The sequence below is a fragment of the Mugil cephalus genome, chromosome 1 (assembly GCF_022458985.1).
Source record: "Mugil cephalus isolate CIBA_MC_2020 chromosome 1, CIBA_Mcephalus_1.1, whole genome shotgun sequence".
NCBI classification, from domain to species: domain Eukaryota; kingdom Metazoa; phylum Chordata; class Actinopteri; order Mugiliformes; family Mugilidae; genus Mugil; species Mugil cephalus.
In genome coordinates, this window is record NC_061770.1 from 48,733,051 (window position 1) to 48,751,828 (window position 18,778).

Consider the following 18,778-nt stretch of genomic DNA (forward strand, 5'->3'; position numbering starts at 1 on the left):
ACATTCACTAAAATCCTTTCACTTCCTCTTCCCCCCTGAGGACAAAATGGTCACATGGTGCGTGATTCTCACAGGATACATGCTTCAACTTTCAGCAGCCACGTTTTTGGCTTCAGTTATGTAAGAACTATGCTGATAGGCTGGAGAGAAAACCATAAAGTACAAAAAGTCACCTGTCATATTCTAGCACAGACGTCCCTAAAAAAAAAAGAGAAGTTCAACAACTTCTAATAAACGGATGCATTTGAATTCTGCACTCACACAGTCAGTTGATCAACAGGAGCAAGAAACAAAACGGCACAGCAAATACATTTTTGACAGTTCTGAGAAATTTTCACTCCGATTCAAACATCATTAAAATAATTTATTTAAGTCGTAAAACTTGTCATTAAAGCATTTTCAAGTTAACTAAGTGCAATAGACTGTGATGCTGATTTTATCAAAATGTTCAACTCAAGTTATCTGGAAACAGACGTGTGCTGATTATCTACTTAAAGTTTACATTTCCAACTAAAATGGGTAGTTGGGCTAAAATCAATGTGCTCCTGCAACTGTGGCACATTGGACATTTTAACATTTCACCCAGAACCACAAACGGGGACAAATTTCTCACTGAAACAGACTTTGTTCTATGGGAAAACTAACAAAACACAAATGTATTTAGTAACTGATACATTATTCTCTTCTAGAGTCCTCTACAAGGAGGATTGTTCTGCTTGGAAAAACTGGAGCTGGTAAAAGTCACCTGGGAAACACCATATTTGATGAGAAAAAGTTCCCGGTCAACCACACCTTCAGCTCAGGAACAAAGGAATGTAAAGCTGGAACCAAATCTGTCAACGGAAGAAACATCACTTTGATCGACACTCCTGGTTTCTTCGATACAGGCTTGCCTGAGGAGGAGCTTGAAGCTGAGATCGAGGTGTATCACAGAGTGCGCTCCTGGGCCTCATGCTTTTCTCATTGTACTTAAATTGGAGAGAATAACAGAGCACGAGAAAGCTGTTATAAAGAAAATAAAAAAATATTTGTCTGAGGAAGTGTTAAAATATGCAACAGTAGTCTTTACCCACAGTGACCGGCTTCCAGAAGGACAAACCATTGAGGAGCATGTCCTCCAGATGTGAACTGCGTTGTCCATTCATTTCTGAAAATGGACACCTCGTCGGGCATTTACCCTTACTTATAAAGCAGTTGAGGGAGCAGAAACACTGGGAGAAGCAGCAAAGATGGATGATGTCAATTATATTGTCAATAAAGGAGAAGAAAATGTTCAAACGATGTCAAAGCTCTACTCCACATCAGGTGAAAACCTTCAGTGAGCTCAGTATGTAGCAGACACCTAGGCCATCTGTTGACATTACTGCCTCACACATGACATATATGCATATATATGATTCCTTGGAAATGTAATCTCCACAATCTTCCTTTTGAAAACATTGTAAAATGTATATGATTTCATTGTTGAACAGCTCTGTAAACTAAACAATATTCTTCAGACCAGGTTTTGTCTCATATTTGTGTTTGATGATATTTTTTGATATACATTTTATTAATTAGTGGTACATACAAACATACATACAGGAAAACACATTTCCACAATTATAGAATAGGCCCTAATAACTTTCATGTCAAGACATCTTTTACGATTGTGTTTATTAAGATGATCATTTTTTTTAAATTTATTTTGTTAATCAGGTCAAGCTTTTTAAGTTCCACCGCTGAAAACTGCGTGAGCTAGTTAGTTATTCATGTTTGAGTGATATCAAGCAATCAAACTTCATTTCTACAGCACTTTTCATACATAAAAGATGCAACACAAAGTGCCGTACATTAAAAACAAATGTCCTGTACACACATGCACACTCCCCACCCCACCCTAACCCACTGTTAACACAAAGCAGGCACGACAAGACCATGTCCATTCTCTGATAGGTCAAAACTGTTACGGAGGCACAAGGGAGATTCACATAACATTATAATGTTGTGATCAGTGTATATGTATTACTATAAATGAACTGAAACAAAGACTGGGTTGTTAGAATTTGTATATTAAGCAATTTGGCAAGGAAATATGGTTAAAGGGATAAAAAACACATTAAAAGCCAATGGACTGTTTACAAAAATGAAAGCGCTACTCTGAAAACAAGTATTTACATAGTATTTACATTTACTTATAGTGCAAGACATGAGAATAATCTCTCTCTCTCCCTTACTCTCTCACTCTCACACACATGCAGGCCCACACACACGCACAAACTGTAAGTGAAAGTAAAACCAGCGTAACGTCGTGCGTCTGCCTTATGCCTTTATCTGCAAGTGAAAGTAAAGCCAGCATAACAGCACAGACATCCGTGCAACCTTCATGCCGCATGTCAAGTCTCGCTCATCTCTGCTACACTGACATCTCCTCTATCAGCAGGCGGTAAGATAATGTTGCCTTTCCTTTGTTCTAATGAATTGTTCAAATTGTGACCTGTAAATGTGGCATGTGGCAAACCAAGCGTGCAGCCTTTGGTGAGAAAGGACGAGCTCCGTGTTCTCAGTCATCAGGCCAGACTTAGTTTGATGGTATTATAACTTTATTTTAAATATTAATGACCTCACTCCGGTGGTGTGGGTCCTCAGAAAGATAGTTGTATAAGCTCACACACACACACATCCGGACACACACACACACACATCCGGACACACACACACACACATCCGGACACACACACACACGAGCACACAAAGGCCGCCAAAGGCAGACATTTTGAGGCCCTGATCTCCCTTGACAATCCGAAATGTCTGCCTTAACCAAAAAAAAAAAAAAAAGATGTATTTAAACAGATTTATCACTTCCGTTTTATAGATGCTAACCATACTGATTAAGGCTAAAGGCACAGTTAAACATTGTACTTTGTACATAACAGCGTTTGTAAAGCACATCTGGTTAACATTTAGCTGAAAATGTCAGTGTGTTGCATAAGAGGGCAAGAGGCAGTAAAGACTTAACAGAAAGTGAAACTTAAATCAGAAACACGTCCAAGCACACAAATCTCTGATGCTGCAGTACATTTCAACGAGCTCTAGATGGACACACAGACCAGTGTTTGAGTTTGACCTTCTACATCCCACCTCCACCGGAACATGACGGAACACACGGCACACAGTGAATGAGAATTCCCCATAGGGGAAGTATAGAGTATAGTATAGATTGCCTAGAATGTTTTTATTTCACAATGACAAGTTATTTAGTTTACGTTATGGGACGTATCACGTTACTATCATATCCTCAATACCCTGCAGTCTTGTTAGAAGTTCTGCCAGGCTGTACATGCAAGTGGTTTGAGCTAAAAGCTAAAACTGGCTCAACTATGTCATAATATTCATCAAATATTTGCTTTCTACGAAATAAACTAAACTAACATCATCCAGCATCTTGTTGTGTGCCATGGCAACACACTTTAAGTGTTTCAAGTTTTTGTGCCTCATTCTACGACATTGTATCTCACGCAAGCTAATCGCACTTTCTAGGGCACAGGACAAGGGTATATAGTACTTTGTAAGAATTACACACCATGAAACTACAAACAACTAGAACAGTTTAGCCTGGTGTAGTTAGACTCAATTCTAATGTGTGAAAGTATGGATCTGGGAACAAGCCACTTCGATTTCGTTATGTGCCATGTTTCAACCAATTTACCGCTTTGATCTTAGGTCATACAAGACAAATGCAATGATGTCTTCCCAATCCATGTTCAGTATTAATCACCCACTGTCATTTGTCTCTTTTTGTACTGTAGACAATGCTCCTAACGGAAGACAAAGATGGATGCTACAGCAGTCCACCAAATGTTTGGATCAGATTATCTGGCCCTGCAGCTGGCTTACTGGAGGGAGCCTTCTTTGGGCCAAAAGTTGAAGTTTTTCAGGAAAACTCAGGGGCTGCACAATCATTGGAGATAGCAAAGAGTGCTCAAAAGGAGGAAGAGTGCATTACAAGCAGAGGCACACCACCAGGAGGAAGCAGCGATGCGGAATGTGTGTCAGAAACTGGAAAAGGAACCATAGAAATAGTCAATGCATGGACAGGTAAAGCATGGTCAAGCATTGTAGAAAATTTACCGAGTTGGGATTTCCAGTGGTTGCTTTGACAAATGAGGATAAACTAAGGATTATGTCTGTTTGTTTCTTTGACTTATTTTTCTCTTGTAGTGCCACCAACAAAGATTGTCATGGGAGGAAACACTAGACCCCGGAAGTTCCTCAAAGGTAACATAAGTGGAGAGAAGAGCGAGGCATTCCCTACCTGAGAGAACACAAATGCACAGTGACTTTTCTGTTCTTATTCTCTTCTAGTGCTGAAAATAAACAGGATTGTCCTGCTGGGGGAAACTAGAGTTGGGAAAAGCAGCCTAGGAAACGCCATCTTAGGAGAGGATGTGTTCAAGATAAGTCAGACACAGAATGACGGAATGAGGGAATGCCAAGCTGAGTCCAAATCGGTCCACGGGAGAAGAATTACAGTGATCGACACGCCAGGTTTCAGTGACTCCAATAAATATGAGGCGACGCTGAAGCTTGACGTAGCGAGGTGTATCTCAGAGTCCAATCCTGGGCCTCATGTTTTTCTCATTGTGGTCAAAGTGGAGAAATTTCCCAAGCAACAGCAGGATGTCATTGATCAAATATGCCAGTGTTTCTCAGAAGATGCTCTGAAATACGCTACTGTTGTTTTTACTCATGTTGACCAGCTCCCAGAGGGGAAGAAAATTGATGACTATGTGGCTCAGAGTAAATGTCTCAGTGATCTGGTGAAGAAGTGCAGTGGGCGATGCCACGTTGGTGATAACAACTGCAAGAGCAACCGGTTAAAGGTGGAGGAGCTGCTCAACACAGTAGATGAGATTATTAAGAAAAACAGAGGAGGGTTCTACATTAACGGGATGCTGCAAGCAGAGAAGAGAGAAGAAAAGGAAGAGGGCAATACAAGACCAGTTGGAAACATGCCACAAGGGGGCGCCGGCAATGATGCTGACGGCGATGCCTGGGTCAAGTTAACAGGCCCTGCCACTGGATCATTGGCGGAAGCTTTATTCGGGAGAGATGGAGAAGCAAAAGAGCCAGATGACGGGTGTAAAGAAGATGAAAGGGAAGATGTTAGTGAAAAAGAAGAAAAAACAGTTACAGAAGTTCAGGAAAAAGTATCGACGGAAGAAGAGAATGAAGAAAATGCGGAAATGACAGAAGAAGTAGAAGAAACAGACAAAGCAATAAACAAAACGAAAAAAAAGAAAAGAAAAGCTGTGGATGGTGTTGGATCAGGAAATTTTCTAAGTTCTCTGTGTAAGATCTTTGGGTTAGGAGGAGCAATATTAGCGGGGGTAGCAGCAGCGCTATGGGGATCAGGGCCAGCAGCAGCAGTAGCTGTAGCAGCTGCAGTAGCAGCAGCAGTTGCAGGACCAGTAGCTACTGTAGCCACCACTGTTGCAGGAGCAGTAGCTACTGTAGCCACCACTGTTGCAGGAGCAGTAGCCACAGCAGTCACAACAGTTGCAGCAGCAGTAGCTACAGCAGTTAAAATAGTTGCAGCAGCAGTAGCTACAGCAGTTAAAATAGTTGCAGCAGTAATTGTGGGAGTCACTATTGCAGCAGCTGTAAAGATATACAAAATATATAATCTAGTGAAACGGTGGGCAAAAATTATACTGCCTGTATATGTGCTCCTTCTCCTCCTGTTTTTCTGGTATCGTTAAGTATGAAAGCACCAATTGTCGAGAACTTAATCTTATTTCTATTGTTCTTTTTGTAACTACTGTTATTCAAGGTGTTATAGAATCATAACACTGTTCCCATATTCATTTTGAGGGAAACATCACACAGGACTCAAAAGCACAAAAGGGGTAGTGGTGTAATTCAAAGAAGATGATCTGAGTTGTTCCAGACCGCTCTGTGAAGGTCTGCATCCACTATCCGTTTTATTTTATTTTATTTTTGCAGTTAATCACGATATATTGTTTGTATTTTAATGGCTTTAATATGCGCGTAACCACCACTATGTGATACTTTAAAGTAAACCAAGAACTTAAAACGTGTTATATCATAAACATTTGGTGTCTGTTAGGAATAATTGAAGTAAAAAAGAAATGGAAAGGAAGGATTTACCTAAAGTAGTTTACCTTAGTAGTATTTTTTATTTTTTTGCAACTGTTTCAAATTGTCATTACCGTTTTCAGATTTTCAGACACATTTAGATTGCGGTTGTGGATGGACGGGAGAAACAAATGAAATGTGCAAGAAAATGGCATAATCCCTAATGTTGTTGATATATCATGACATAGAGATTGGAAATGTTGTTCTCCGTATCTTTTATCGTCTAAATTGGCTTTAAATCAGCAATAAAGCTGTGAAGTAATCCCTGATTGTCTTTCTTTCTTTCCCTTACCCTCCTTTACTCCTTATTACTCCTTTACGAATCTAAACTCATCGAGGTCTGTGAAATATATCATCCCCGAAGAAGTTTAAACACATAACTACGGCCAGTAAACATCTTGTATCAAGTAATAAGTCAAAAATGAAATATTTATATGATCATTCAAGCTGCAACCATGGATTTCCTTTTTCCTTTCCCACCACACATACCAATAAAAATAAAATAGTTTCTTTGCAAACATTCACATTTTTGGGATTATTGCTTAAGAGGACATCTTATACCCAGTGACTGTATATACTGCTTATATCATACAGACTAAAAAAATCAAATAATAATAAGTTGTGTCGTGGTTGGCTGGTGTGAAAGTGAGCCAGGCTGACGAGCTCACAAGTATAAATGGCTCTAACTGGTGTGGGCTACGTACGTAGGTTACGTAGTTTGAGTCCAGCAGTAAGATTCTTTATGCTACATATACATACATACCAACCAAGCACATCATTTGACCACAATATGTTTTGAGATAATAATGTTTGTAATATAAATAACAATATAATATCAGTCACTGAAGCCACAATTGTTACATGAAAATCCACACGCAGTATTATCAGGGTATTTGACACCAAAATACCGACACTTACATTATTTAGTCTTAGATATAGAAAAATATTGTAATTACAAATCTAATATTTGCCTGATCTATCAGGGTCCCTCTTTATTTTAAAAAAAATTAACTAAATTTTTTGTCTCTGTGTTCACATATTTATGCATAAACTTATACCAACCATATACCATATACCTAGCTTAATGAAATAGCTTACGAAGAACAAAACATTTGCAGCAACACTGTAAATAAGAAGCGGTCAGCTCTCCTCTCACACAATATCAACAAGTTTGTCTTAGTAGGTGCTGAAAGAGGAGGAACAGGGCCACATTAATGTGGAGAAATGCTTGTTTAAAAGTAGTGACAAGAAGTTGTCAAGTAGTTTTGCTGAAACTGTTGAAGGTGAAAATGTTACTTTATTTATCCTGAGGGAAATTCAGTGTCCAGTATATTCTTCTAAATCGGTTCTTCTAAATCTTGAATCGGTTTGCCTATGCAAAAGGAATCGTTATTAATCGCAATTAATACATTGCGACCCTGTGATTAATCTCTATTCTTTAATCGTCTGACAGCACTAACATAAACGTATTGTTTAATATCAAAGAGACATGCACTTATTCAATTCAATCCAAAATTCAAAACTACTGTATTAATCCCTTAAAGGACAATTCCATTTGGCAGTTTGACTGGTTTATTTTAACACACATAACTCACAATCCTCAATGTTCTAAACATGTTTTAAACCTTGTTCGCCAGCAGTTAGGGCGTGGGATTTTCAATAACATTTTGACAGGTCAACAACAACTCCGTGGCGGTCGAACAACTTATCTTTCAGCGGTCAAAAACCTCTTCTAATGTAGCCTTGCTTCCTATTTACTTTTACGAAAAGTAGTGAATAGTCTTCCCCCAATAACAGCTTTCTGCGGACGCTGGAACGCTCTGTCCTCCACTCCTCTCTTTTCTGAGTGGAAAAAACTCGCCAGGTGCACTCTGATTCCTCGACCACTAGGCGGCAGCGGCGGACCTCCAACACTGACAACGTAGATATTTCAATACTAGAGTGGCTCTTCAGCCTACCTGGCTACATCATGCAAAGTATAATCATACCAACACTAATAGTGGTTCATTCTGTTAAATCACACGTGCTATTTAATATGTGGACTGGTCTATTAGAGAAAATAAACATAGTTAATCTGAAACATCAAACAAATAAAGGAGCATTTAATGTTTTATGTCTGGAGACTAGAATGACGTCAGTGTCAGTGCTGCCAAAATTATTTATTATTTATTTATTTTATCTCTGTTGTAAAATATAATCTACAATAATCTATATAACCTGTGTTGCCGTGGAAAATAAAACTGTCGATTCAGACTTTTCCGATTTTGGTAACCCAACTAAACAACTGGAACTGTCTGCACCACAGGAACTACAAAAATGTACTTCTTTGCATTTCTTTCCCTGTCCCATGTAGCTCAACACAGACAGTGAGTCCACAAGTGTGAAAGAATGAACGTTTAAAATATTTTATACATGTGGTCACAGATGAGTTTAATGATGTCTGCATGTCAAAAAAAAGGACAAAGTGAAATAAAATAATGCTCTGTCTGCTTCATCATACATACAGTAACTGTACATCAAACTCTTGTACATGAAAAAAGGAAATCTGTGGATTCTCAGATTCCTTTTCCCTTTACTTGAACAGTTCTCTCTTATGTGTGGATAAAAAAGTTGTCAGATGTCAAGTAGGGACCTGGTGCCGTCCCAGTACTCACCGTCAGGTCAATATTTGAATACGGAAACATTGAGTTAAAGAGTCAAATAAGGGATCCACTGACAAATGTAATTTACATGGTGTGATGGGAAACAAAGAGAGACGGAAGAACAGACCTCCTGGAAAAACTAAACATGTCGCTGGACTTTGAACTAAACAAATCATGTTTGCCAACTTGTTGCTTTGTAGCTGCCCCTGAAATGTAGTTTTAAACAGTTGACGTCACAGCACAGGCGCCGATCAAGTCGGTTTTATTTGCATAGAATTAAAAATAAAACTACAACGCAGACTAACTTCTTGCAGGAAGTACAAAACTTCCTGCGTCAGTTCAGGAGGTTCAACCTGCCCCAGGAGCTGTTGATCATATTCTACTCTGCTATAATCCAGTCTGTCCCGGCCACATCCATCACAGTCTGGTTTGGATCAGTCACCAGGGACGGGACAGGGACAGACTGCAGAGGACAATCAGGTCTGTGGAGAACATTATTGGCACTGGCCCTCCCTCCATGTTCCGGTCCAGGGTCAGGAAGTGGGCCGGTAAAATCGAACACCCCGGACACTACCTGTTCAGACTCGTCCCCTGAGGCTGGTGTTACAGAGCACTGTGCGCCAAAACCACCTGACTCAAAAACAGTTTGCTCCCCCTGACTGTCGCTCTGACAAACTCTGAGCAACATGTGACCATTTCACAATGACTCATTGAATGTAAATACCACTGTTCAAGTTCACTGTACATATCTGCTTCTATTTATTTTATTCCTAAAGTCTAATTTATGTTGTAGAGTTTTTCTACTTTCTTAAGCTTTTATGTTTATGCTGATTTAAGTTTTTTTTCTTGTACCACTGAACAAAGTGACTGGAGTCAGATTCCTTGTATGCGCATACATACTTAACCAATAAAGCTGATTCCAATTTTGCATTATAGCATCACTGCTAGTGTACGGTTGGAACATCTGCTCTTTCATGTTGTTGTTGTGTTTTATTTTTTTGTAAATCAAATCTGTCTACTTGACATTATGAAAGTTAAGAGACTATAAACTTAAGAATGATGGCTGAAATACTTTCCAAATCATAATAATAGTATGTCATAATACACTCTGTGTGTTATGACATCAGGTTATAACTAAAAAGAAAACTCTGTATGCTATAAACATGAACTGTGATTTCACAGTTTGACCGCTAAAGACCAGATAAATACAACAATTTAAATTATTTTAAATTACACCATAACCATGTCACATCGTGTTATGCGCTGATAGAGATGGGATTTATTGAAATTAAAAATGAAATATTTGCATGTTCACTTCCCAGTGCACGAGTGAAAGTAAAAGGTTTCTGAGCAGACATTAGCTTTCTTCCACCAATGTGTGTCTGCAGGAAGAGGAGATTCCTGCAGATTAAAAAATTTAGTCAAAATCTTTCTTAATAACACCTAAAACATTTAGCATTTTCAGCTTTTATTTATTTATTTTTGCTTACACAATGAATGAATATATTTTACTACAATGTTTGAGAAAAGCAGATTATATAGCCAATGTCAAAGCTTTAATCACCTCATGGCAGAAAAGATGACTTCCAACTCTGATTTAAATGCTCCTCATTTAGTTGCAACAAATGTGGAAATAAAAAAAAGAAAAAAAGAAAACACACACGCAGCAAAGCTGCTTTATATTTGATCTCTTAAACTGTTGTTCCCACTCGCTGGTTAAATATTTTTTTCCATTATCCATTTACACAACACAGGGCTTTCCCCAGATATTAACCATAACCTCACAGAAAAAAAATCTAGCACATGCAACTGTATATATTTCTACTTAAGTATGTTAAATTAACTCCCTGGTGTTTAAGAAACAGACACACACAATCAACAATACAGAGAATTACAATAAAATAAATGAAAGCAAATTCACACTTACTAATGTATAACATGTACACCGACCAGACACCTTGTGCTGTTCTTCATGTTTTTTTTTTTTTGGTCATGTCAGACTGCATCCTACATGTCAGATGTGTCATTCCTATGGGGTGGGGGTGTGTCTGGTCTGGGTGGGTGGGTGGGTGGGTGCTACGTGTCTAAGTAACATCCACATGAATGAATACCAGGTCCAAACGTTTCACAGCAGAACATTGTGTTGTCACAAGATGATCAATGTTATTTACTTCTCCTGCCAGTGGTTTTAATGTTATGGCTGATAGGTGTATAAATGATCAGTTTCATTTTGTACTTAGTCGTTCATGAATTATAACAATTAGATTAAATGATTCTATTTATGATATTTTTTACTTCACAGCAAACTCAGATACACATATACCTTCACTAACTGAAGTATGACCTCTGTGGTTCATCTCTCTCTTAGTGTTTAGTCAATTCATTTCCTCTACGTCCTCTAATCTCTACATTTTCTAAAGTAGTAAATGTTACCAATTAGTTAAGTTAACAGTGAGTAAATGTTACCAACGAGGTTACTTAGAACAGATGAAATTAAACTTCTCGTTATCGATTATTTTGAACCACTGGTGTCCTCCTCCTGTTTCCATGGCTCCAGACATGTCACAGTCATCATTCTTTCCATCTGAGGCCCAGTTCTTATAGCTGACTACCTCATCACTGACCCAGAACCAGAAATCCAGAGTGCAGGTGTAGCGCAGTCCCAGCCAGACAAAAGGAGTTGAGGCGTTCTTGGCTCTCTCTTGAACCCATCTCTGTTCATTAAGGTTAGTGATGGAGACCAGGTCATAGTAGTTCTCTCTGCAGTAATACAAGGCTTCCTCCCAGGTCTTATTTTCTTTGATCAGGATCACTTTATCTGATATGAACAAACAGAGACCTTTTACATGAATACCAGGCTTTCAAATGCAAAAAATCTCACTGAAATCAGTTGTGTATTATTATTATTATTATTATTTTTTATTTTTTTACAAACCTGGATCATAACCAGACTCTAAATTCAACTGTGAATTTTTGTGTTTCAGCTCTGTGTGTCTCATTCTACTGTGTTTTTATCTTTCAGCCTGTGGTTTGCAGTACTATTATTACTACTGTGCTGCAGTGACACATTTTCACAGTTTCTGTTACTTCTCCTGTCAGTGGTTTTAATGTTGTGGCTGATCAGCGTATATTCCTCGATGCAACAATGTTACCGTATATGTGTTCGTAAACTGAATCAATAGTTGTTATAAATTCAGTTTCCTGTGCTCATCAAAAACAAGACAAGTTGAAGTGAAACTCACCGTCATAGCAGAAGAACTTTTTTCTGTTTTCACACGTGTCAGAGCCCCATTTCCCTGTTTCCTTCACCGTCGCACACTTGTTTGTCAAAGTACCAGATGTCTCATTAATACTTTCCCAGTTTCTGAAGGAGAAATTGTTTCCATTTGACCACCTCCAGTTGTCTCTGAACAGGCCGATCCAAATGTTACTTCTAGACTGCCTCTTGTGGATTAATTCTTTCTCTTCTAGTTGTGGGACTCCACTTATCAGGTCTGTGTAATTTTCTCTGCAATAGCTCTGAGCGTCCAGCCATGTCAGTTTGTAGTCAATGAAATGGAATGTTTTATTGGGCAGCTGGGTTTCTGTGGAATAAACAAAGGGCATCATTACCACCTCTGTTCAGATGTCATGTATTATTTTAACCATATCAGACATTCTTAAATGACCTTTCTGTAAAAATGATGATGGCGTTGTTGTTGTTGTTTTTATGTCGTACTCACCATCGTAGCAGACAAACTGTTTCATATCGGCACAAGGAAAATCCTTCCATTCGTCTGCGGCATCCATCACCACACAGTTCTCAGGCTTCCCACCTGTATCATTGCCATTTGGCTCATTTTTACCCCATTTTGTCTCATTGAACTCCACCCCAGGTAGAGACCAGTGCCACATACGTTTCTCTTCTCCAGCGATGCTGTGCAGACCAATCCAGGCTTCGTCTGTGGATTCATTACCTTGAACTTTGAGTCTCTCCGCATCTGACTGGTCAAACACAGAGGCCAGGTCTGAATAGTTGTCTCTACAGTACTTCTGGGCTTCTTCCCAGGTTCTTTCCGTATCAATGAAGTGGTACTCGTAGAGCCTACACAGAACGAATGAACACTGACCTAAAAACAGAAAAATAAATAACTAAATTAGAGCACAGAAAGACAATGACAAGCTATGCAATATACACAACTGTGCTATTGTGACCAGGTAATTTAACTTGTGGCTCATTAAAGTCAAAGTCTAAAAGAGCAACACAGGAATCAATTCTCTGGTGACCTGCATGGATTTCAGACTTCATTCAGTCATCGCCTGCAAAGGACTCTCAAAGTATATCTGAGACTTGGATGGGTTTTGATATTCGAATGTCACAAATAATGCGCAGTGTCAAGGGATCCAACTGAGCATGGGGCTCTGAACGCAATCATGTGAGTTATCATACAAACCAGAGGACCCACTTACCCGTCAGAATGAGCAGAAAAAGACTCCCCCGCATCTTTGCTGCTTGGATGAAACTGAATGACGGTGGCTCAATAAAAGGCTGAAAGAAACACACTAAACATTTACCCTATGTCCACACGCACACAACCGTTCCATTCTCCTGAGTTTCCATCTATGTATTTACATAAGGCCCTAAAACAAGTATCCTGTATATGAAAATGATATTCAAAGAAGCTGTTACAGGACAGTGGACTGACCTATGACAGAAAATAATAATCCGTAACGTAGAGCATAGTTTAATGCAATATGGTATATTTTACCTTAATTGTACAGTATAATCTTAAAAAAATAAGAAATAAAAGATAGATAGATAGATAGATAGATAGATAGATAGATAGATAGATAGATAGATAGATAGATAGATAGATAGATAGATAGATAGATAGATAGATAGATAGATAGATAGATAGATAGATAAAAAAGAAAGAAATGCATTTGCTGGGTAATAAAATTACAGATTTAGACCAATTGATATATTTACAGAACCAAACAAACTAATTGAGATAACTTGTGCATAGAAAATTCCATACTGGACAACTCAGATCAGATGTGTCTGCCCCACGAACAAACTGCTTTATTTTGCCACCCTGTGTACCCCACCACAGACAAGAACCTGTGAGACCACAAGTATTGAAGAGTTTTCTCTATGTGAACAATAAAATTTCAGGGGGGGATCATGCAAAACACAATTAAGTTCTATCTACTCCGTCATGCAAACAATAAATACACATAATCATACATCACATGACTGTTAATTACAAGAGAGAATAATAACTTACATCGTCCGATTCCTTCTCCCTTCCCTGGGATGGCTCTCATCGATGTGTGGACAAAAACAACTGTCAAAGACCAAACACTCGCCGAATCCTTTCCTGGTACTTTTCATAAATTATTGACGATGATTATGAAAATACAGAGGGGTGCTTGTTTGTCAAAGCCATAAAAGTATGGCCTGATGATGTCTATGACACAGAGGGTGGAACGTTTCCATCTTGCCTCGCAAAAAGAAACGTTGATTTCTTCAACCTTTGAACAGATTAAGTAGATAATCAAATGATATTATTGTATATATCTATTTATTTGTTTTGGTCTGTCAGAGAATGTTGTTTGTCTTGATATGGTAATTGGTAATTGGTATGGTAATTCAATGCCTAAAAACAATTCTATGTCAAGTAGCACTTATATGTGGTTGAATTTTCAGTTTTACTTCCACAGTAGTTTACTTTTGTAGAATGTCTCTCTACTTCGCACTGAAACCAGTCGGGAAAAGTTGCTCAGGCTGTGATTTCATTTAATTGATGTGTGTGCAGCTTTTATGACCGTAGGAGTCATAATTTGGATTCTGTTTTGGTTTTCTCTGTTGTGTTGTCCCTCCCTGTCCAGGGGGGTAGCTGTGTCATTTTTGTTTCCAGGAAACACAAATGTCACGTTTAGCCGGATTACATAAATATGGGAAATGCTCTTCCAAGTGTCTCAAAATTTTGGACTTTTCCTGTACCAGAGACGCAGCGGCAGCTGCGCCGGTTTCTGGGAATGTGTGGCCACTATCGTGGGTTCTGTAAGAACTTCGCTAGTGTTGTTGCGCCACTGACCAGCTTAGTGAGTCCTTCCCGCCAGTGTTTGTGGACAGTTGAATATCAGGACTCCTTTGACTCTGCCAAAGCCCTCTTTTGCAGTACGCCAGTACTGGCTGCACCTGATTTTGAGCGTCCCTTTAAGGTGGAGGTAGACGCAAGCGCTCATGGCGCCGGTGCTGTGCTCCTGCAGAAGGATGTCCATGGGATTGAGCATCCCGTATGTTTCTTTTCAAAAAAGTTCAATATACACCAGGTGAACTACAGTACAATCGAGAAGGAATGTCTGGCCCTGCTATTAGCTCTACAACATTTTGAGGTCTATGTAGGCTCAAGCTCCGTCCCAGTCATTGTATATACAGACCATAATCCCCTGGTGTTCCTGTCCCGCATGTGCAATAACAATCAGCGCCTTATGCGCTGGTCTTTGTCGTTGCAGGATTTCCACGTTGAAATAAAACACATAAAAGGTATCAACAATGTCGTGTCTGATGCGCTATCACGTGCAGGGTTTTAGGTCAAACATGTCTTTGGGGAAGAGATGTTTGAATTTAGGTGGGGTGTTATGGTGCAGGCCTGTCCGCGGCGTGTTGCCAGAGATCAGAGATAACAACGAGAAATTGTTACCACAATTTCAACGGTCAATGGTCGATGGCGAGCAGAGCCGCTTGGGACACCTTTTTTTTTTTTTTTTTCTCCATTTGTCTGCATTTGTCTGCATAGTTGAACACCACAGGGTGTCAACATTATATGAGGTTGATGCAGTTATATTCTTGCAGCTGAAAGCTTTATTACTTCAGTGCGTGAGTGTGACCATCACCAGCCCTCCCTGAGAACTGTCCTGTTGATCTTTATTGAGTGTAGTGACCTTGTGTGGCAGGGAGGGCAGTGCTACACCTCAGTGAATAGAGGGGGAGAACAAAGGAAAGAAAAGATGTAGAAGGATGGACAGTGGAGGAGATACATGTGGTGCTTGTAGGAACTAGCGGAGTGCAGGGTTCTGTGCTTCCCAAGTCACCTCACTCAAGTATGACTGGGACACCTTTTTCAAAGCAAGCATCAAAGACACCAAGAAGGACTTCTTATAGATGAGTGCTCAAGGGTACGTCATTGAATTGTTGTTTTGTCCTGCAATGGTTGTTCATTTAATGGTCATCAATCTGTTTGCGAGCTAGTTTGCTAGCTATAGCTTGCCTGCTACGATGTCTGGCAAATGTCTAACTTTAGATGTCTATAAATAGATATATAAACATCTAAGATTAAAAAAGACGTCTAGATGTAGTCGTCTTTTAGACATCTATTAGACGGCTGGTCTAAACTTAGACATCTAAAAAACTTTAATTTTTAGACCAGTGGTAGACCAATTTTAGCCAAGATGTCTAAAGACCATTTAGACCTCTATTAGACATCTTTTAAACTGAAAAATGCTCAGTGGGTCCCACAGTGGATCTCTGGCAATCTGGGCAGGACCACGGTGACAGCACCGCAAGGATTGTGGGCAGGAGCTGACCCAAAAAAAATCAGGCCACATGTCAACCGATGATCGTCCAAACACTGAGAAGTGCCAGTGTTTATGACATGGCCAAAGGTTGCTCTGCTCTATACTAATGATATGCTATAAACAGATTCACTGTGTGTTTCCTTGTTGCACTTTTGTTTTATGTGAGACAGCTGACAAGACGAAAAAAATCTTTCTTTTCATCATGGATGGTGAGTAAGATTTAATTCTTTTAGTCTCTTTCTCTCTGGACATTTCACTTTTGATGGACACAGTAGTATGTATGGCTTTTATTCTGTGTTTGAGAAGAGGAATGTGTCTGATACTGTGAAACATTTTGCTTTATGTGACAGTCTAAACAGCAGCCTGTTGCTAGTCTCTCCTCACTGTACTCAAAACTCAAGGCATCCATTTTGAAAACTACACTACACTACACTTCAACTACAATGTCCATGTTTTCCCAAACAATTTCACTGACATGATATATACGGTACTTGAGCTTTCAGCAGTGATAATGTTTTGGCTAATTGGGGTATTTATGTTATGCTGATAAGACTTGGACCATGGAGGGAAAACCACAAATGATAAAAAAGTGAACCTTCATATTCCAGCATGGACTCTCATCTAAGAAAACGTTTGAAAGCGAAAGCAGTGTAGAGCCTTTACTTACAAAACTGACTCCACCTTTCAGCAGAGAAAGAAGAGACAACACAGCACAGCAAATACATTTTTGAGAGTTTTGAGAAATGTTCATTTCATTTATTGAATTACTATCAAGTATTATTCATAAAACGTTCACCACAAAAGAACTTCCCAGCTGCTTAAATACAACAAAGTGTAATGATGATTTTACAATATGTTCATATGTCAGCATGTTGGCAACATATTCAATGCATTTTTTTCTGATATTCATTATGTAAAACAACCACTGTCTGGAGTTTGGAAATGTGAAAACAGACGTGTGCTCATTATCTACTTAAAGTTTACATTTCCAACTAAAATGGGTAGTTGGGCTAAAATGAACGTGCTCCTGCAACTGTGGCACATTGGACATTTTAACATTTCACCCAGAACCACAAACAGGGACAAATGTCTCACTGAAACAGACTTTGTATGAGAAAACTAACAAAACACACATGTATTTTAGTGAGTCTGATACATTATTCTCTTCTAGAGTCCTCTACAAGGAGGATTGTTCTGCTTGGAAAAACTGGAGCTGGTAAAAGTCACCTGGGAAACACCATATTTGATGAGAAAAAGTTCCCGGTCCACCACACCTTCAGCTCAGGAACAAAGGAATGTAAAGCTGAAACCAAATCTGTCAACGGAAGAAACATCACTTTGATCGACACTCCTGGTTTCTTCGATACAGGCTTGCCTGAGGAGGAGCTTGAAGCTGAGATTGTGAGGTGTATCACAGAGTGCGCTCCTGGGCCTCATGCTTTTCTCATTGTACTTAAATTGGAGAGAATAACAGAGCACGAGAAAGCTGTTATAAAGAAAATACAAAAATATTTCTCTGAGGAAGTGTTAAAATATGCAACAGTAGTCTTTACTCACGGTGACCAGCTTCCAGAAGGACAAACCATTGAGAGGTATGTCCTCCAGAATGATTTTGTGAGGGCTCTGGTGGAAAAGTGTGGTGGCCGGTGGCACGTTGTGGATAATAAATACTGGAATGGAAAGCCAGCGAATGAATACAGGAGCAACAAGTTCCAGGTGAAGAAGCTACTCAACACAATAGAGCAGGCAGTGCAGAAAAATGGAGGAGTATACTACACCAATGAGATGCTGCAAAACACAGAGAATGAAATTCAAGAAGAGAGCAAGTCCATTAGACTATTATCACCAGACACGCCGGAGGAGGAAATCAGACAGCAGGCTAAAGTCAGTGTCTTTAAGAAACTTTTAATCAGACTGACAGGTATCGGAGTAGGTGCATTGTTTTCTTGGTTTGACTAGAAAGATTATCACGACTGGAATGGGATCTCCAGCGTCAATGGCACTGACAATAGCAGGAGCTGGAGCAGCAGGACCAACATTGACAGCAGTTGTGGGGTCTTATGCTGCAGGAGGAGCAGTGATGGATGGTTTCACAGGATATAAAGCAGTTGAGGGAGCAGAAACAGTAGGAGAAGCAGCAAAAGAGGCTGTTGAAAATTATGTCAAATATATTGTTGATAAAGGACAAGAATTATTTAACAGCAAGACAAAGCTACACTTTAAATAAGGTGAAAACCTCAGATGAGCTTTTGTAGCTTTTGACATTACTGCTGAACACATGCCATGTGTCCTTGGAAATGTGGAAATGGAATCTCCTGAATCATCCTTTTGAAAACACATTGTAAACTTTATATATAAATCATTAACAGCTCTGTAACCTAAATAATATCATTCAGACCAGGTGTCTCCTGATTATATTAGACTTTCTTCTTACA

At 39.3% G+C, this 18,778-nt stretch overlaps 2 protein-coding genes across 2 annotated transcripts; both read left to right on the top strand.

Annotated features, from left to right (window-relative positions):
- Positions 1 to 2,262: 2,262 nt before the first annotated feature.
- Positions 2,263 to 6,405, top strand: LOC125003470 (immune-associated nucleotide-binding protein 13-like). The gene is made up of 4 exons (XM_047577428.1): positions 2,263 to 2,425; positions 3,789 to 4,077; positions 4,201 to 4,257; positions 4,345 to 6,405. Exons 2-4 carry the CDS (start codon positions 3,792 to 3,794, stop codon positions 5,739 to 5,741), a joined length of 1,740 nt encoding a protein of 579 aa, XP_047433384.1. The 5' UTR covers positions 2,263 to 2,425; positions 3,789 to 3,791; the 3' UTR covers positions 5,742 to 6,405.
- A 10,105-nt stretch (positions 6,406 to 16,510) lies between these two features.
- On the top strand, positions 16,511 to 18,428 carry LOC125003458 (GTPase IMAP family member 7-like). Its single transcript, XM_047577452.1, has 2 exons — positions 16,511 to 16,552; positions 17,515 to 18,428. Exons 1-2 carry the CDS (start codon positions 16,546 to 16,548, stop codon positions 18,300 to 18,302), a joined length of 795 nt encoding a protein of 264 aa, XP_047433408.1. The 5' UTR covers positions 16,511 to 16,545; the 3' UTR covers positions 18,303 to 18,428.
- The last annotated feature ends 350 nt before the right edge of the window (positions 18,429 to 18,778 follow it).

Bases quoted from the DNA above. Each gene is read 5' to 3' on its own strand.
- LOC125003470 (XM_047577428.1), top strand. From the start codon at position 3,792: ATGCTCCTAACGGAAGACAAAGATGGATGCTACAGCAGTCCACCAAAT. The intron at 4,078-4,200 runs GTAAAGCATGGT...TTTCTCTTGTAG, and splicing joins AATAGTCAATGCATGGACAG to TGCCACCAACAAAGATTGTC. The intron at 4,258-4,344 runs GTAACATAAGTG...ATTCTCTTCTAG, and splicing joins ACCCCGGAAGTTCCTCAAAG to TGCTGAAAATAAACAGGATT.